This window comes from Anas platyrhynchos, chromosome 5 (assembly GCF_047663525.1).
Source record: "Anas platyrhynchos isolate ZD024472 breed Pekin duck chromosome 5, IASCAAS_PekinDuck_T2T, whole genome shotgun sequence".
Lineage (NCBI taxonomy): Eukaryota > Metazoa > Chordata > Aves > Anseriformes > Anatidae > Anas > Anas platyrhynchos.
Window position 1 is genome coordinate 8031914 of NC_092591.1, and position 17662 is coordinate 8049575.

Sequence of the window (17662 nt, forward strand, 5' to 3'; positions counted from 1 at the left end):
GGGATGGGATGGGATGGGATATGGGATGGGATATGGGATATGGGATGGGATGGGATATGGGATATGGGATAACTGGGGGGGAGCCCAGGGCCTCCTCCCAGACCCTATCTGACGGGTGCTGCCCCCACACCCCGGTTTCCCACTTTAATTTTTATTTTAATTTCGCCCCCTTTAGTTTTTCCCCATTTAACTTTTTCCCCTCCACTTTTTCCCCTTTATCCTTTCTCCCCCTTTTTGCCCCCTTTACTTTCCCCCCTTAACTCCCCCTTCTTTACTTTCCCCCTTTTTTTCCCCCTTCTTTTTCTCCCTTTATTTCCCCTTTATATTTCACCCTTTTATTCCCCCCCCTTTATCCCCATCCTTTATTTCCCCCTTTATTTTTCTCCCTGTTTTTCCCCCTTTATTCCCCCTCTTTATTTTCCCTTCTTTATTCCCCTCCTACTCCCCCCCCCCTTTATTTCTTTCCCTGTTATTTCTTTCCCCTTTATTTCTTTCCCCCATTATTTTTCCCACATCGATTATTTCATCACCCCTAGGCCCTCACAGTGCCCCCTCCTCTCTCCCCCCTGCCCTGCAGCCCCATTACTGCTGGGGGAGGCTGTCTTAAATCCTTCACTGGGGGTTTTCACTCTCCCTGCTACTTCTGTGCATCCAAGTTGGAGCTGGGATAGGGAGCAGCGCCTCCCCTTAAAAACAAAACAAAACAAAACAAAATAAAATAAAATAAATAAACCCGTTTGCATCACAGCCCCCATCGTAGAAAGCCAGCTGTGCCCCAGGCGAAGCAGCAGTCCCTGGGCAAGGAGCAGACCCCTGGGGACGGGGGGCTCCTCCTGGGGGCACAGCGCGGTGCTGGGCTGCTGCCGCTGGGGTCGAACCCCAAAAGGGTTCGTTCGCCCTCCTTGGGTTTAGCAGCATCTTAAAAAGCGTTTATTCATTTTTATTTGTCAGTCCGTGCAGGAGATGGTCCTGTTAACTTTGGCCCCGTGTTTGATTTAGGTATTGGTAGCTTTGCATCCTGGCCATTTACGGCCTCTTTATGGCTTTTTGCTTAAAAACCATCCCTGTGCTCATTTTCTGACTGGGAGCTTTCAGAACTGGAATTAACGACGTGTAATGTTTGGTCAAATGACCCGTGGGCACGAACGCTGGCAAAGACCTCAGAGCAGCCACTACGCGGATGGGCCTCGCTGCTCCCCGATCCCAGAGGGGGTCGAGGAGCCCCCACTGCAATCCTTGTCCTCAGCAGGAGCCTGGTCCCTGCCCCAAAACAGGCAGCTTGGGGGTCTTTGGGTGCCAGGCACCCATTGCTCCTGGAAGCGCTTCTTCTCCTGTTTTGGGATTGATGGTTTCTGTTAGTTTTAGAAGCCATACTTTTGTAACAATCTGTAGTTGTGCCAATAGGCATTTATGCAAGAAAGTGCTTAAAATTGGGTTTTCCTCAGCTGTTCTCCCAGGCAGTCTACTTGCAACGAGCACCTAAACGTGGTAGGGATCTACTAGCACACCGCACGGATAGTTGGAAGTACGGAGCCCTAAAAAAAATCACAGGAATTGGTCAATCCCTTGGTTTTTGTCATCATGTTTAGGAGCCGGCTGCACTTGGGCGTTTCTGAAGTTTTGAGGGAGATGCGGTTGGAAGCTTTTGCTCGCTGAGTGCAACGCTTTCCTTCACGTGCCTCTGTAGGACTGACAGGCGTAATCACGTTCGTTGTGATCGTGGTAATTACGGAGAGCAACAGGGTATCATTGTCAGAACTCGGTGCTAAATGAAACCGCTTTGATTAATTGTAAATCTCGAAGCCTGGCGCAGCGATCTGAGCTGGGTTTTCATCTTTATCAGTTTAAGTGCCCACATAGGGGATCAGCTAAGGAAATTGAGTTGAGGCTAATAGTTAACAATTTACCGTACATCATGGATTTTCGGTCAAGTGATAAAAGGCTGGCAGGAAATGAGAAATTGATACCTCAAATAAGAGTAAACATGTGTTAAGCGTAGCATTTACAAGATCGTTTGATAAATTATAAATTGGTTTAGGCAAAGCACAATCCGAACTGACAGATTTCGGTTAGTTTGAAGCTGATAACACCAGCACTTGAAATAAGTTTATACATCACGAGGCAGATCCACGGCTGATGTAAATTGTCATAGTGCTGCTGACGTTAATTGGGTTCCAGCAATTTGTGCCGACGGAGGGTACGCCTGAATACATGCAGCATGTGGAGCTTTGAACCCTGAAAAGCACGTAAGGAAAACATGGTGTGGTGCTTTAAAAGCCTCTTGTCTGCAAAGCAAGAAAGGATTTTGTTTTAGCTGTACCCGTAGTGAAAAGGTGTTTCAAAAGCTTAGTCTGTGCTGCTTTCCAGTTGTTTTCTGAGATGTGAAGCAAGCTGACCATGACAGCCCCACGGTGCTGCCGTTCAAGTTTTGTGGTTCATAAATCAAGGTTCGGGACTAGAAGTAATCTTGTTACCTTCTATTTCAGATCCGTGTTTATACATTCCTCGTTTTGCACATATGCTTGAGTTCGGGGATAAGAACCACGAGGTGTCCATGACGGCTCTCAGGCTGCTGCAGAGGATGAAGCGAGACTGGATGCACACCGGCCGCAGGCCGTCCGGGCTCTGCGGAGCAGGTAGGCGAAATGCTGGACGCGCTGCTTCGACCCCAGCAGGATGCACAGGAGGGTCTGCCAGCTGGGAATGCATGCAGGCTTCTTCATTTTCTAGGTGATCCCATATTCTCTGGGTTTTGCCCTGTCAGGCACATACAGCTTAGACAGCATTTCATCATTTTTGCCCCTACATTATTTGCTCAGATCCCTCGCCTCTTGCATTTTGGGTTTTTTTAGCCTTCTTTCTGGTGCTCCTCTCTCCCCCACTCTCTGCAAGCTCTAGGTTTTTGTCAGCTAAAACCGCATCACGAGTGCAAGCACTTTGTTTTGTGTCTTCACGCTGATTCTTATGCAAGAAATGCCCTCTCTGACCTAATCTGTGAAATTGTTTTCCTCTCCTTCTTCAGCTTTTTCCGAGATTCATTGCCAGCATGATGCTTATAAAAAATCTGCTGGCTTGGGAGGGCTAAGCTAAAAGGCAGTGAGTACCAGCCAGTGAGGTCAGACTGATGAAGAGTGCATATAGTCACACACACAGTTCATGTATGCCCTCGCTTTTCTTTGAAAGATCTTAAACGTGCATGCTTGAATGAGAAATAGTGCACAAACCACAGGGAACCCAGGATTATGAGATGATACTGAAATTTCTAGCCTTTTCTTGTTAATAGTACTTGCTTACTGCACATCACCAAAAAATCCGAGTACAGGCTCTGTAGGAAACCAGCCTTATCTTCGATTCACTACATAAGCTATGTCTATGTGAGCAAGTGATTTGATTCAGTAGACATGGATCCAATAGATGGAAGCAGGAGGTGCTGAGTCCCCTGTATCCATCCATGTCATAAGCCTTTCGTGTATTTTTTGTAGTCTGGGCTGAGAAGAGTTCCCTGGCCTAAATGGGCCACAGGTTTGGGGCTATGTAAAGGACCTGTCCTTAGTTCAGCCCCTGATGTTCCATCAAGGACTGGAGCACTTCCCACACATACCTGAAGTAGAGCTCTGCTTTCCTTTCCTCCAAAAGAAAGCACTTTTGCCCGCTTAAACCTCTTCTGCCCACTGAACCGCTGCGTGATGAGTGAGGCTGGTGCTTCAACACTGAGCTATTGCTCTGACTCAAAACAGGAATGCAAATACAGCCTGTGCTGGTTATCTGGCTTTGTAGAGGGTCTTGCATGAGAGCTCTTGGGCACCAGCAAGCCAGTGATCATGGTGACAGCAGTGAGGATAACGGCTTAAGCAGATTCAGTGTTTCGCTTCTGGAGGAGTTAACTGGAGATCTTTTTATTGAAGACTACTAATTCTGCTAAAAAGATGATAGCGTTGAAAATGTGTGATCATGTTCTTCTGCTGTATTTAAGTAGCTAACCACAGTTTCCAAAATGAGCTAAAGCTTAGAGTTTTTTAGGGTGCAATTTGCAATCAGCTTAATTTTATTGGGTAGGAAGCAACATTTGTAACGTCAAATCAATCACCTGTATTCAAGGATGCAGCTGAACGCAAGCATTTACTGCTCTTTAGCTGAAAGCAGGGACAAAGGGAGGTCATCGTTACCTGACAGTTTTCTGCTTTTCTTGAGGAAATTTTCTTCTTTTTGACATTGACTTTCTCTGCTTATTCCTTAGCCCTGCTAGTGGCAGCAAGAATGCATGATTTCCGACGCACTGTTAAAGAGGTCATCAGGGTGGTCAAGGTTTGTGAGTCTACATTAAGGAAAAGGTCAGTGCAGTTTTATTACTTTTATCTTCCGTTTACAGTACTGAAAAGTGGTGTAGTCTAAAATGGACGTGTATCAGAGAAAAACATGTTCTTTTCCTTTTCACAAGTGCCAAGGATAAAATAAGTACAACATGTTTAGCTGGTCATTTTTAAGTGCTAACACCTGCCTCTTATGTAAGGCCTCAAATGCTTGGCAAAGATGGTGAGAAGCATTGTGCCTATTTAACGGGTGAAGAGTTTAAGGCGAAAAAATGTTGGGTCAGAAGTTTTAACAGGATGGTCATGAGTTCTCGGAAGCAATAACTGATTAATTCTCAAAGCTGAGGATGTAACGTGGGAATTTTTTTTGCGGTAATCCAGAATAGAATGCTGACAGGTCTTGTCTTTTAGCTGGTACCTAACAGAACTTTTCCAAGTATTTTCAAAAAATGGTCATTTTCAATAGCGTTAAACTGCTAACAAATGGAAGACAGCACAATAAGTGTAGCAACGATACCTTCTCTGAGGGGGGTCAGAAGTAGGATTATCAGTAGATGTGAGCCTGAAAATAAGAATTTCACATGAACTTTGTCTTCTTTTTTCTTTTTTTTTTCCTAAAAAAGGTCCAGTAACATTTTCCGCATTTTCCGCATTTTGATGAAGTAAATATTAATAGCAATCACCCAGTCTCCCTTGTTTTAGTTTTGGAAAGTTGTAACCTTTTATTTTCCCATAGTTTAGTAAAAAAGTGACTTAACTGTGAAATGTTATGCTTTCTGTTGCCCCTAGTACAAAGTTTTTCTACCACCTGTATATTTGGAAGTTTGTTGAACTGAAGTTTATCTTTAGAAAGCTTCTGGATGTTTCTCTCTCTCAATTGCATTGAGAACAGCTCAGGCACATCCTGCTGAATCTAATATTTGTCAATAAATAACATTAATTTCTTAACCTTGAAAAATGTTTTTACCCTAGATCTTATTTTTTGGGAAAGGAGTGATAAGATTGCTCTGCCTTTCACTGGTGGTAAAGGGATAAGTCTAAATTGTTTAAATGGCTGTAGGCACAAGGATGTATGAGTACAAATGACTTTTTTTTTCTCTGGTCAACAGGTCATGTGTTTTAATGTGGATTTTGTATAATTAATGATATATGGACCCAGAATTGACTTCAAGATGCCTTGGTTAAATAGTTAAAGAGTTCATTCTTACTATGAAAATAAGCATAATAAATTAGAGTTGGAAGGAAAATTAATCTGAGCAATTGTTTCAAGCGAAGAAATCTAGCTTCAAAATTCATGCTTTGAAATGTTTACTCAAGTCACACACGTCAACTAAAATGACAGCGTTATTTACTTTGACAGGGTAAACGTGACAGCTGAATTATTTTCAGGCAGCTATAATTACAACTGTATTTATCACGAATCTATAAATTTGATTGATGTTTTTCAAATAAGAGCACGTTATATAGTATTTAACGAGGGCAAATAAAAAATACCCTTGAATAACCATTCTTTGCACCCCATTTTTTTCCTCTTCTTTCAAGAATTGCTCTCAAAATGCCATTGAGTAGAAGTAGAAATTAATAAGCACTTGTTTCGTGTTCTTAAAAATTTCTTTGCTTCTCAGCTTTATGTAGTTTTATTTCCTTTTAATTATTGCTGTAGTTGCTCAGATCTGCAAAGAGCTGCTGCTGCTTTGTGCATTGTGAAGGTGTGGAGTGTAGCTGGGTGAAAGTGCAGCCTCGGGTGCTGCACTCATTGCTGATGGCTTTCGTCTGAAAGCTTTGGAAGGAAAAACAAACATGAGTCCAGATAACACTGATGCTTCCAGCCCAGGCTGGGGTGGGGCTGTGCTGAGCTGTGGCTGAGCAGGTAGGAGTGATGGATTTTAAGAAAGCCGTGCTTGGTTTTCTTCCTATTTTGGGAAGACCTTCAGCAAGGGGTAGCAACCCGTAGCTAAGAAGTTGTTTCTAATCCTGTGCACTACGAGTCGTGCAGCTGTGTACAGGGGGATTTGTCACCCTGTTGTCCAGCAGCTGGAGAGCACCAAGCCCTTCGAGTGTGTGGTCTGCCACCACTTCCATGGCTGTGCATGGGAGGAATGGCTTTTAGGAGGAGGTTCACAAAAATGTGACGTACCTTCAGGTCATAAAAATGAATGACCAGATCATAAATTCAGTCTATTTTGGAAGGAAAAAGCAACAAAGCATGGAATTGGCCCACAGGCCCCATCACCCACCTTCAAATCAGGACTTCTTAATTTAACTGCATGGCTAAAAATATGTGTCTTTGTTTTTAATATGCATGGTTTTGGTAGGATCTTAGTAAGAAAACTTTGTAGTTACTTCAGAGGGCCTTTTAGCTGTATGTTTTGAAGCACGCAATTAAAATGTAAAGCTTGTTGCTGTTGTTGAAAGAGAGCATATTAAATATTAATAAACGTACTGATAATTCTATCTGTCTCATTTCCAGGCTAATTGAAATGATATTAACTTATATATCACTTTATATATTCAAAGTACTGTACAAATATTAACTAATTAGTCAAATTGTTATTTTTTTGTGTAATCATCTGTGGAGATAACGGAAATTAACTTTTAATAAATTTAACTCTTTTATTTAGTTTAATTCTCGCATTTCTGCCTCTTTCATGCACCTGTTTTTGCTTCTGCCTCTTTAGACTTTACATACTCTGACCCTTCTTCTGTTTATTCACCTCTTGCATACTTTTTCTGCATACTGAATTATAGTTTATCTGCAATAAGAATAATTTTTTGTGATATTTGTCCATTGTGCATTATCTAATACTGTGCGGCCCTTATTCCTGTTTGAAGATCTTAGGCATTTCTTCAATAGAAATAAAAAAAAATAAATCAGCTTATCTTTGTTAACACTTGCATTTTACTTCTTTGGCTTACTCACTCTCTTTATCTATAAATTGAGCTGCTTTTTGCATTAAGAAAAAAAAAATGTTTCTTCTCAGTTCCATACTATCTGTAAAAAATAATATCTGTGGTGAACTTCAGAAAGGGTAACATTTCAGTGGAAGTGATGTAGAAGAATCTGAAATGAAAGGCCAGAATGGGTTTAAAGTGTTCATTTTTGAGGTGAGTGTTTCTTTGCACAACCAAACAGTATTTTCAGTGAAGGAGGACCAGACTTCTTGACAAAGGAACTCCCTTTACCTGGCTGGGTGGAGATACTGCGGGGATTTTCATAATTGGAGTCCTTTGCTCATGGTCCGGGGACCCAGCTGTAGCTCTTGCAATGATTGCGTCGGTAATTTTCTGGAAAAAAATAAAGATTCATGCTCAGAGATGAATGTATTGCCTGCAGCTTTTCTTATTTTCATTGCAGCAGTGCATAGTTCGTATGAACTTCATGTCCAGACTCCTGCTGCAGTCTCCAGCTGGGTAGACTTCTGCGAGCACAAGCAAAGAGAGGAACAGGTTGATCCGTGAGTTCAGAGTCAGGGTGGGCAGAGATGATAACAGGGGCATGCATGGCTGAGCGGTAGCTGCAAGGCTGGGTTTTCCAAAATACCAAAGCCATATCGAGGTCAGCACTGAAGGGAAAGGCGTGATGTAGTCAGTGGTGTGCTGTGATACAAGCAAAGCCATATCAAAATCCTGCGAAAGGAACGTGATGGATTAAGTGAGAGCCATTTGCTTAAGGTATTTGAGCATGGAGGGGGGCTGAGGGTGTCCAGGAAGTCTGAGTTGTTGAAGTGGGTTTGCTTAAAGTGTGGTATGGAGAGAAAAACTCTCAGAAACCTGGACAGGTTGCTGTGTGAGGAGCCTGGAGTGGTGTCCACTCTGATCTCAGATCAGCAGCCGTGGAGCTTCTTCACTGACTTCTAAACTAAGTGAGCTACACTAAGAGAGCAAATGAAGAACTATTTGATGTCTTAAGTAAAATAGCTTCAAGTGGTTTATAGGTGATTTCTAGAAATCTTTCTGGTATAATGAGTAAAATTGAACTGGATCCAAGCAAGTTGGTATTACACCCCTTTGCAAACTTGATAATCTGTTTTAATGAAAACAGGTTTTATTTTTGATGAACCCAATTTTACAGGCAATGCTAGAAATATAATACATTAATTAGATTCCTGATATATTTCAGCACTTCATACTTACTTTAAAAATTGTCATTTCAAAGTTACTTGGTGGCTGTTACTTTTGATACAATAATTAACTTCTTAGCACTAAGTTGGTCTTAGCTCTTGTAAACAGTTTGCTCTTGTTTGACTTAGCTCGTAGGAGTGGCTCTGTTACAAAGTGAAGCAGTGGCTCTGTTACAAAGTGAAGCAGTGTGCTATTTTTCTTTTCCAAGAGATCATAGAATGTTTTGACATATTGCAGTAGAGGAACCATGCAAATGAACCAAAGTTTTAAGTAATGCTAAAGCGTTTTGTTTCATTACCGTGATGTGAACGCTGGAATCAGGAAAAAAGAACAAGAACAAAAAATTCCAAAGGCTTCAGACTGACAGATTTCAGGGACGCCCAGGAAGACCTGTTTATGGGATTATCAGTGGGCAAACCACGTGCGCAAGTGTTAACCTGAGTTAACTCTGTGTAAGCATTTGTAGAATCAGAACTTCAAAATTTATGCTAACAGAGCTGTGATAATTTCAAATCTCTGTTTTTGTGTAAGCAAGTTAAAGTCAGCGAGTAAAAGCAACTAATTGTTGAGGGCACTTCTCATTATTAAAGGAATAAATCTTTCTTGGTACCCATTCTTATTAAATATTTCTCTTTACAGTTGCATTGGGCTAGGAACACAGGGAGAGTAATGTAGCCCAGCTCAGGTGTTTAGTTGTACTTTGTAAAACCACAATAACGGTAACTAGATCACCTCAGGTTTTGTCCTTACTTTTTAGTAATGAGATACGTGCTCATATAGGCTTTAAAAATACCTCTTTTATGTTGCTGCAAGTAAGCATCAAGTTATATAAAGTTACAATGACTGCACTTCTATTTGTTTACATACTGGTGACTACTGGAAAACTTGCATATCATGTAGGAAGCATGTCATCACTATTTCTGATATATATTCTATATTAACTACCACAGTTAGGGTGTGTGTTTACATACTTCTGTAAATAGTTCATGCATGAATATTGCATAGCTTGGAAAAAAACAGAGGAGGAGGATGTAATAGACGTTTGTAGTGTAATAAGCAGTGATGGTTTGCCACAGCAATGCAAATTCTGAACTTTTCTTATATTAGTGAGTGTGTGTGTTTGGAGTGGTAGACAGCACAAATGAACACTCTGTTACGATGAAGGGTATAGTTAAATATAGGAGGAGTGGCTGAGGTCCCTCGGTTTGTTCAGCCCCGAGCAGAGCAGGCTGAGGGGAGGCCTCATGGCGGCCTGCAGCTCCCTCACGAGGGGAGCGGAGGGGCAGGCGCTGAGCTCTGCTCTCTGGGGACAGCGACAGGACCCGAGGGGACGGCATGGAGCTGGGACAGGGGAGGGTCAGGCTGGGGTTTAGGGACAGGGTCTGCACCCAGAGGTGGTCGGGCACTGGCTCCCCAGGGTGGTGGTCACGGCACTGAGCTGCTAGAGTTCAAGAAGCACTTGGACAATGCTCTCAGACATATGATCTGATTTTTGGGTGTCCTTTCGGGACCTCAGAGTTGGACTCAATCCTTGTGGGTCCCTTCCAACTTGGGATATTCTATGATTCTAAATATTTTTGTACTTAAGTAAGATAGAAAAGCACGTCCTTTACTTTTCCTGAGCTTGCAGATGTTGGAGTTGCCAAATCAGCTGATCTATTCACCAATTTATATACATTTTTTAAATTGTCTCTGAGGTTATACTCTGCTTGCCATTCTGTGCCGAGGTCCAGCCTGGGATACCTGTGTGCTGTGCTGCCTGCTCTCCAGAGCTTGGGGTTGGCCGTGTATGTAGGAGGGCAGTCGGACGATGTGCGGCTCACCAGTCTTCTCCGGTCCTGGCTGAGCTTGGCCGGCAGTTTCAGCTGCTTTTCCTCTTCTTTGAACAGGGAGTGGAGGCCAGTATGGCTTTTTCTAAACTGTTCCTGCTTAGAAGTCCCTCTTGGACTTTGAACTTGGACTCCTGAAGCGATCGTGAATTGGACTTCAGAAGACCTCGCGCTTTTAAATGCTTCATTGCACCCCACTACCGCAGAATTTCACATAAACACTAAAACTGAGCATTCAGCTGCACATGGGAGTCCTTTTTTTTTGTGTCCTTAGCTGTAGACTGGATTCATAAGTCTCCACTGGACAGTGTCCCTGAAACAAAACAAAGTGAAAAAAACATTGCTCAACTTCAAAGTAACTGACCCATTTTCCCTTATTGGGAGCTAAATTAAGTGTGAACAGAATCGGTTTACTGTTTTGTGCACAAAAGTGCTTTATCAGAGCACGAGGTGTGTTTTTGTCTGTAAACTGACTGAACAAAAGCCGTGGAAATTTTTCTTTGAAAAAAAACGTCTGGGGTTAGGGGCAAATGACACCAAGCTCTGGAAAAGCTTTTCTCCCAAAGGAATTTGCTTGAAAGAGTCTGTGAGAAACTGTAAGACAAGGGTTTGGACTGGAAGTTGAATCTCAGCCTGGACTGTAGCGATTGCCTCTCCTTCAACTATAAATAGAAAATACTTATCTGCCAAATTTCAGTTTTTAGAGCCCTTTTGAATTCCTGCCAGGGAAATAATATCTTAATTTGTATATCTGTTTGTTTTCCTCCTCCTGTGGATGACTTAAAATGGCTACACTTACCAGATTTTTTTTAGAGATTATCGAAAGTACAAAACGAACTTGGGTATCAGTTTTATGCAGAACTTAAAAAATAGCCTGCAGCTATTTTTTTTCAAGAGGGCACTCCCTCGCCCCTGAAACTATCGTGCCTATAATTAAGTCAGCATCAGCTTTTCTTAGCCGCCAAACTGATGTTACCTTGTTCCACGCAGCGCAGACTGCCGCGTGCATCAGTTTGTTGCCTTGGTGGCATGTGTCCAAACACTGGATAACATCAGAGAAATGTTTAAAAATATGCAGACAGGATATCAGCCGATGTAAGACGTTGAGGCAAGCGAGCGGTTGGCAATCATGGGTATTTATTTATATCGAGTTAAAGGAGAAAGCACTGAGCGAACGGCTCGCACTCCTGTGGCATGGTGTGTAGTACTGGCTCGGAGCAGGACTGAGATCAGACCACGTTGGCTCACCCTGGGCTGACACCCAGCAAGTGACCTGAGTCACACAAGGTGGACAAGGAGAGGGACAGACGGAGCCTCAGGTGTCCACGAGGACATGCGAATGATGTTAGGTGGTGAAATCCAAGTGTGGTCATCTCGTCCTCGACCTGGCTTGTCAATCCCTGGTTTTGCCACTGATGTTCTCCACGTTGCTCTGAACGCCTAGAAGCAGTTGCTGCTTTGGCTGAGCCTGGGTGCTCATCTCAAACTCTGAGCAAGCATGGGATAAACAGCAGTGTCTTTGCCAAAGCACGTGCTGGTTTGGTATGGTGGGAGGAGAATAACAATTCGACTCGGCGAGGCTGGCTGGGAGGAGAGCCCTGCCAGGGTGGGACTACCTCTACGTGTGTGATTTGTCATGAAGAGGTGGTGGCTGCAGCTGAATGAGGACGGCTGGGAAACTCCCTGCTTCTAAAGGGATGCCTGGGTTTGGCATTAAATGAATCCTGAATTAAAAAAGCATCAACAGTGCCCTAGCCAGGTCTTTCCTTTGGCCTGATAGATGAGGCCCCCTCCTGTAAGGCAGGTAGTGCACACTGGAAGCTTATTAATGCTGCGAGATTACATGTCTGTTAATTAAAAGCTGGGTGCTGCTGCCACCAGTATCATCCTCTGCTTTCCCATTTGATTTAAAAGAGGGGAGACGAGAGCTGGTCAGTGGTACTCCGAGGGAAAGTTCTGGGCTGTCGGTCGTGCTTAAGTACACAGCTCGTTTGGAGCTTCATGGAGATGCCTTAACCCCAGACAGGACTGGGCTGCAGAGCTTTCTTCTCCTTGGCAGCAGTAGGGCTGGTGGGCGAAGCTGTGCGTGGGCTTGGCAAGCTGCTTGCTGTTGGCTTTGCTTGGAGTTGGCTCTCCCTGGGAGTGGAGGGCACAAGGCAAAGTCTGCTGAAGTTACAGCGGGCCTGGGGCCTTTTGTCTGAGCTGGCTTGTCTTGCTCCTCCTTCTATAAAAAAAGATAATGTAGGTAGTGATAAGGGTATGGGGAAAGAGAGTGGCCAGGTACACTTGACCTTGGCCCTGGAGTTGGAAACTGAATTTCTGCCCTATTGAGAATTTCTTCTTTGAAGGAGTTTTCTTGCAATCAGAAGCAAAAGAGAAAACCATGATTGCTTTTTAGGAGAGAGAAATTCTGAAATGTCCTGGGCTGGGAGGACTGAATCACAGGTTTTTAGTTTCCTAGCTTTGCCGATGGAAGCTGCTGTCAGCTTTGCTTCCTCTGGAAGATGGGAATATTCCAGTGAAGCAGCTGCAGATGCGTCGTTGCGGTTTTCCCATGGAAAATGTTGATATTATTAAAAGGGCACTTTCTGTCAGAAAAGCATTCTGCCAGACATTTCCTGACCTGGCTTTATACTTAACCTTTTGTCTTGCCTTCTCCATCTGTAAAATTGATGTGATCATTCTCAACCACCTGTGCAAAACGCTGAAATCTGGGGATGAAGTTATGACGACGTGGTGTCATTTAAGAGTCGATTTCTTTGAAAGATTCAGCCGCTTTCATGGCAATTCCCCACGGAGCTAGTCACATCTCTCACTTAGGCAGGAGCTTCTCAAATGTGAACGCTGAACAAATACAAAATATGTTATTGTAAAATTACATGCTTTCATCTGTTCTACGTGCGGATGAGCCCTTTATTTTACTGCTGCTTCTTTGTGTCCTGGGAAGATTGCTTGTCCCTCTTCCCGTCAGTATTTCTGAGCATACTCTTTAACTATGATGGCAGATATTTTAGGTTGGGAATCCGTTTTGGTTTTGTTGTTGATCCCAAAAGCAGCGAGACAGGAGGAATGAACCGCAGTTCCCGTCTCAATTTTGGCTGCACATAATTGACTGTAGTGGCTGCGGTAATTCTCTTCCGTCTTTGTTCATCAAAAAAGTGTGTGTTACATACTCTAATAAATCAAAAGCTAATTTGCGATATGAAAAGATACTTACTTTGCAGCAAATGAAACAATTAGTATCACTTCAGTTTTAATGTATTCTGTATTTGAGCCAAAGTTTCTAGGGATGACATGTTTATTCTGAAAGTCAGCAGTTTGATGCATTTTGTGACTTTTAAAGAAGTTCTTAACGATGCCGTGGTAATATGCTGTATGTGTTGGTAGGTTGACAGAGTTCGAAGATACACCAACAAGCCAGCTAACCATAGATGAGTTTATGAAGATTGACTTGGAAGAAGAATGCGATCCTCCTTCGTTTACAGCCGGTCAAAAAAAATTGAAGATACAGCAGGTGAATTCTAAGCTGGATGCTCTGTGTATTTCTCCCCTTTCCTCCCTCTCTCTATTCCTTCTGAATTAAATAGCACTGAAGCCTAACTGGCCAGCATCTGATCAGGTAACATCTGTTTTGAGCTTCTTAAGAAAAGGGTGAGCACTGGTGCATATAACGCCCATTAACTTAATTTTTATTAGTTTTTTTAAAGAGTATTGTTTTATGAGCAAGGGGACAGCTTTCCATTAAAAAAATGCTTAGAAATTCTTCTCCCCTATAATTTTTGCTGGTTACTCCAGAGAGGTGTGCTCTTTCAGATACATAGCTTCAAATCTAGCTTTAAATATCCCCCGATGAGGGATTGAAGTCTCTCTCCAGTCCCAGTTAACCACTGCAGGAAGCACAAAGTCACTGCTTTTGCTAGTGCAGATCAGGACATTTGGGTGTTTGAGCAAACAAGCAGCCGTGGAGCTCCCATGTTTCTCAGGATACCGATGTTTGGTGCTTAGCACACGACTGCTGTGCTGTAGAGGAGGGCTCAGTACACACGGCCCAGGTGTGTCCCTGTTTGCAAGGTGATGCAGTTACTCCCAGCACTATTCTCTCCCTTATGCTTGCTTTTCGATGATGTGCGTGTTTCTCTTCTTGTGCTCTGACCTTTTAGCGAGGCATCACATCTTTGTGTCCTTACAAAACTGGAGTCTCTCATGTGACAAATAAAGCTGAGCTTGTGGCTTGAGAAGCTGTCCTAATGTCTGCACTGCTCTTGCCTGTGCTGTGTGTGCTCTCTTGTCCTACTTATCCAGAGTTAAGACACCAGAGTTGAAAAGGTTCATGCCTTGTAATGGGATCAGAAACCGTGCACTTTTTTTAAGGCAGTGATATTTAATATTCTAAATATACTATCATTTAAAGGGCTGTTGATGTGTTTATGGTGTTCTCAAGAGTCTGTCGGATGCTGCAGGTCAGTACTTCAGTCTGCCATTGCACATGTGCTGTGTGTGGCCTCTGCACAGCGACTCCAGCACTGTTTTGCACTCACCCTCACCTACAGACACAGTCACGAAGTCTAACTGTTGAAGAATGAGGCCTTTTGTTTGCAGCTCGCCAGAGCTGAAAGTTCCTTTTGAAGTATAGAGATTTGTGACGTAATATTTGAAATGGGTCAGTATTCTGAAACTTGTTTGTCTTGCCTGGCAGACAATACAAAATAACAAAATAATTTGAATTGGGATTTGAAACTTGCTTATTACTTTTAAAATACCCTATGATTCTGTGTCAGCGTATACAGTTCACAAGTAGGACAGAGGTATTTTTGTAGTAATTTCACGTTTATTTTGTTTGTTTTCATTTCAGCTTGAGAAGGCGTTATCAAAAAAGCTGGAAGATTTTGAAGGTATAAGTTGTGTTTAGTGTAACAGATCGCTCATTTCCTCAAAATTACATTGATGATTGCTGAGTTTTATTTTTATTTCATCACCACAGGTGAAATATCAAGCTATCAAGATGAAATAGAGATTGAATTAGAAAATAGTAGACCAAAAGCAAAAGGCGTATTTGCAAATTTCACTAAAGATGGTAAGTCTATAAAATGTTGTGACTACTTAAATAATAATGGGTTCATATCCTGCAGACAGTCATAAGTGTATGAACTTGATTATGATAAATGTGATCACGTATATGCCTGTGCAGTAAAAAATCTCTACTTATTGCATCGGGGCTCTCTTTGCTTTTCAGCACATCATGCCAAGTAGTTGGTTCAAATGTCAGCCTCCAAAATAACTTAATGCAAAATAATAATACAAAATAGCAATAACAAAATAAAACCTGTTCAATTCAATTACAGTACATTAATGACTTTGGTTGTTTTTCATTCCTGGTACAGTGTAAGTTTGGCACTGATGTCTGAGTTGCAGAGGACCTTTGTGCAGATCCCTTGGTCACTGAATGCCCTAGTTGACAAATTGACATGATGGGTCTCTGTGCAGGTTTAATTGGCTATTTTTTATTTGTAATTAGCCCAACAAGTAGTTGGCTTCTTTCAAAAAACCCTTTTACCTGGCATAATTCAATAACACAATACTTCTATTTTAAGTGATGACTGTATTCACAAAAACACATTTTAATAGCCAGGCTAATGAATTTGAAGAGCATGTGGAAACTTCATATATTCATACCTAGTACTAAAATACTGCGTATATGTTCTACAGCTATTCTCTGAAGATTTTAAATCCTTTTAGTGAGTCCCTCTCTATTTACTTAGTTTCTCTAACAGATGGTATGCAATGATGTGTTGGTTTGTTGTATTTTTTTCCCCCTTACAGAATCTATAGAAGATAATGCGTCTAGCATATTTGGAGAGGAAGAGGCAGAAGATGAGGAACTGGAAGCAGCTGCTAATCACTTAAACAAGGACTTTTATAATGAATTTCTTGAGAAGGATAGACTAAAAACAAGTGAAGACGGAGAATGCAAAAATGGAAATGAAGCTTCTGTAAGACCACCCGCGCTAGAATCCTTACTTGGTCCACTCCCCACTGCAGCTAGTCTTGGCATAACGGAGTCCATAAAAGAGTGTATATCCACTAAGGACCGAGAACTTGGTGAGTAAGAGATCAGTTCCAGAAAAAGCTGAGAGAGGATATGTTGTTTAATTTCCATGTATCTTGATGGTTACTGTGGTAGCAATTCAGTGAATTGCTGTAACACTGAGCTGCAGGAGTCGTGAGGCTGGATGAGACCCGTGGTCTAAGTTGCTGATATCGGTCATTGACGTCTGTTCCTCAGGAGGCTGAAGGAAAATCTGGAGTGCCTAATTATTTTCTGAAGCCTGAAAATGTGTATTTCTTAGTCAAGTAGATCTGCAGTTATGCGATAGCTGATGGGCATATTTTAAGCTGTGCGGTCTCAATTAGGAAATTGGAGGAAGCGGATTCGTGTAAGGATGGCTTGAAATTAAACCCAAGTACAAGAATTTTAGATGAAGGGAGGCTTTCATAAGAGACATTTAGTGGAGTCAAACATGATGCAGTCTGTCTCTGATTGAGCATCTTCTGTCATTTGTGAATGACAAATGTTTAAAATGTTTGAAAGAGAGAATAATTGGTTGTATGTTTTGTTTTTTTTTTCATTGATATGGACTTTGTTGTGTATTTTGGTGGTTTTACTTTTTATCTGAAGTCTGGCTGTAATGTGTTGCTCTGTACAAAACAGTAAGACCAGGGCTGATGAAAGAATCCAATTTTGCCAGAGCCATAGGGCAGCCAGTAGTGCAAACAGGCAGTCATTCAGGCAGCTTTGTTTGCTTTCTCTTACGTGTGCTTGAGCTTTATGGAGATGGCATTTTTTAAAATTCCTTTTGCATCTTAATGACACCGAGAACTGAACATGTCTAAAGGGCACTTTATTCTTTTCTTTATCAGAGTTAATTTTTCCATCACAAGACACACCTGCCCAAATCTGTTTTGTCAGCTTACTTGGAGGCTGACACACCAGAACATTTTGTTATCCAAACAGTTCTGATGCTAATTTCTGTTCAGCGGCACCTCCTTATAATAGGGTACTCCCTGCCTCAATGGATGAAATGAATGCATGCAGATTCTTATTATGTTAGTGCTCACATCCCAGAAACATAGCAGGATGATTGCACGTTTATATTTGGTATCAACTAAAGCATACAGAAACAGTTGAGTGGTTTTGTGTTTATTTTAATTATGATTAAGAAAATGGATGGCTCATGGCTCGTCTTTCTCCTGGAAATCAGTGGTTCGTGTCGAAGTGAGGTCAGTAATGGCTAGAAGCTGTTGTTGCCTGGCTGGCCGCTGACCTGTAAAGATGAGCTCCCGGTGATGGACATTTCTCAGCTGGCATCGCTATTGACCATTTTAATGGATGGAATGAGGTCT

At 42.2% G+C, this 17662-nt stretch overlaps 1 protein-coding gene across 6 annotated transcripts in view; it reads left to right on the forward strand.

Moving 5' to 3' along the window:
- BRF1 (BRF1 general transcription factor IIIB subunit) overlaps positions 1-17662 on the forward strand; it is a 174091-nt gene that overhangs the window by 86355 nt on the left and 70074 nt on the right. For all 6 annotated transcript variants that reach the window (XM_021274541.4, XM_072038213.1, XM_038179446.2 and 3 more), the window contains 6 exons: positions 2487-2636; positions 4238-4331; positions 13649-13775; positions 15114-15153; positions 15243-15335; positions 16082-16360. In XM_021274541.4, the coding sequence (XP_021130216.1) occupies positions 2487-2636; positions 4238-4331; positions 13649-13775; positions 15114-15153; positions 15243-15335; positions 16082-16360 (783 nt within the window). The remainder of the gene's footprint in view (positions 1-2486; positions 2637-4237; positions 4332-13648; positions 13776-15113; positions 15154-15242; positions 15336-16081; positions 16361-17662) is intronic.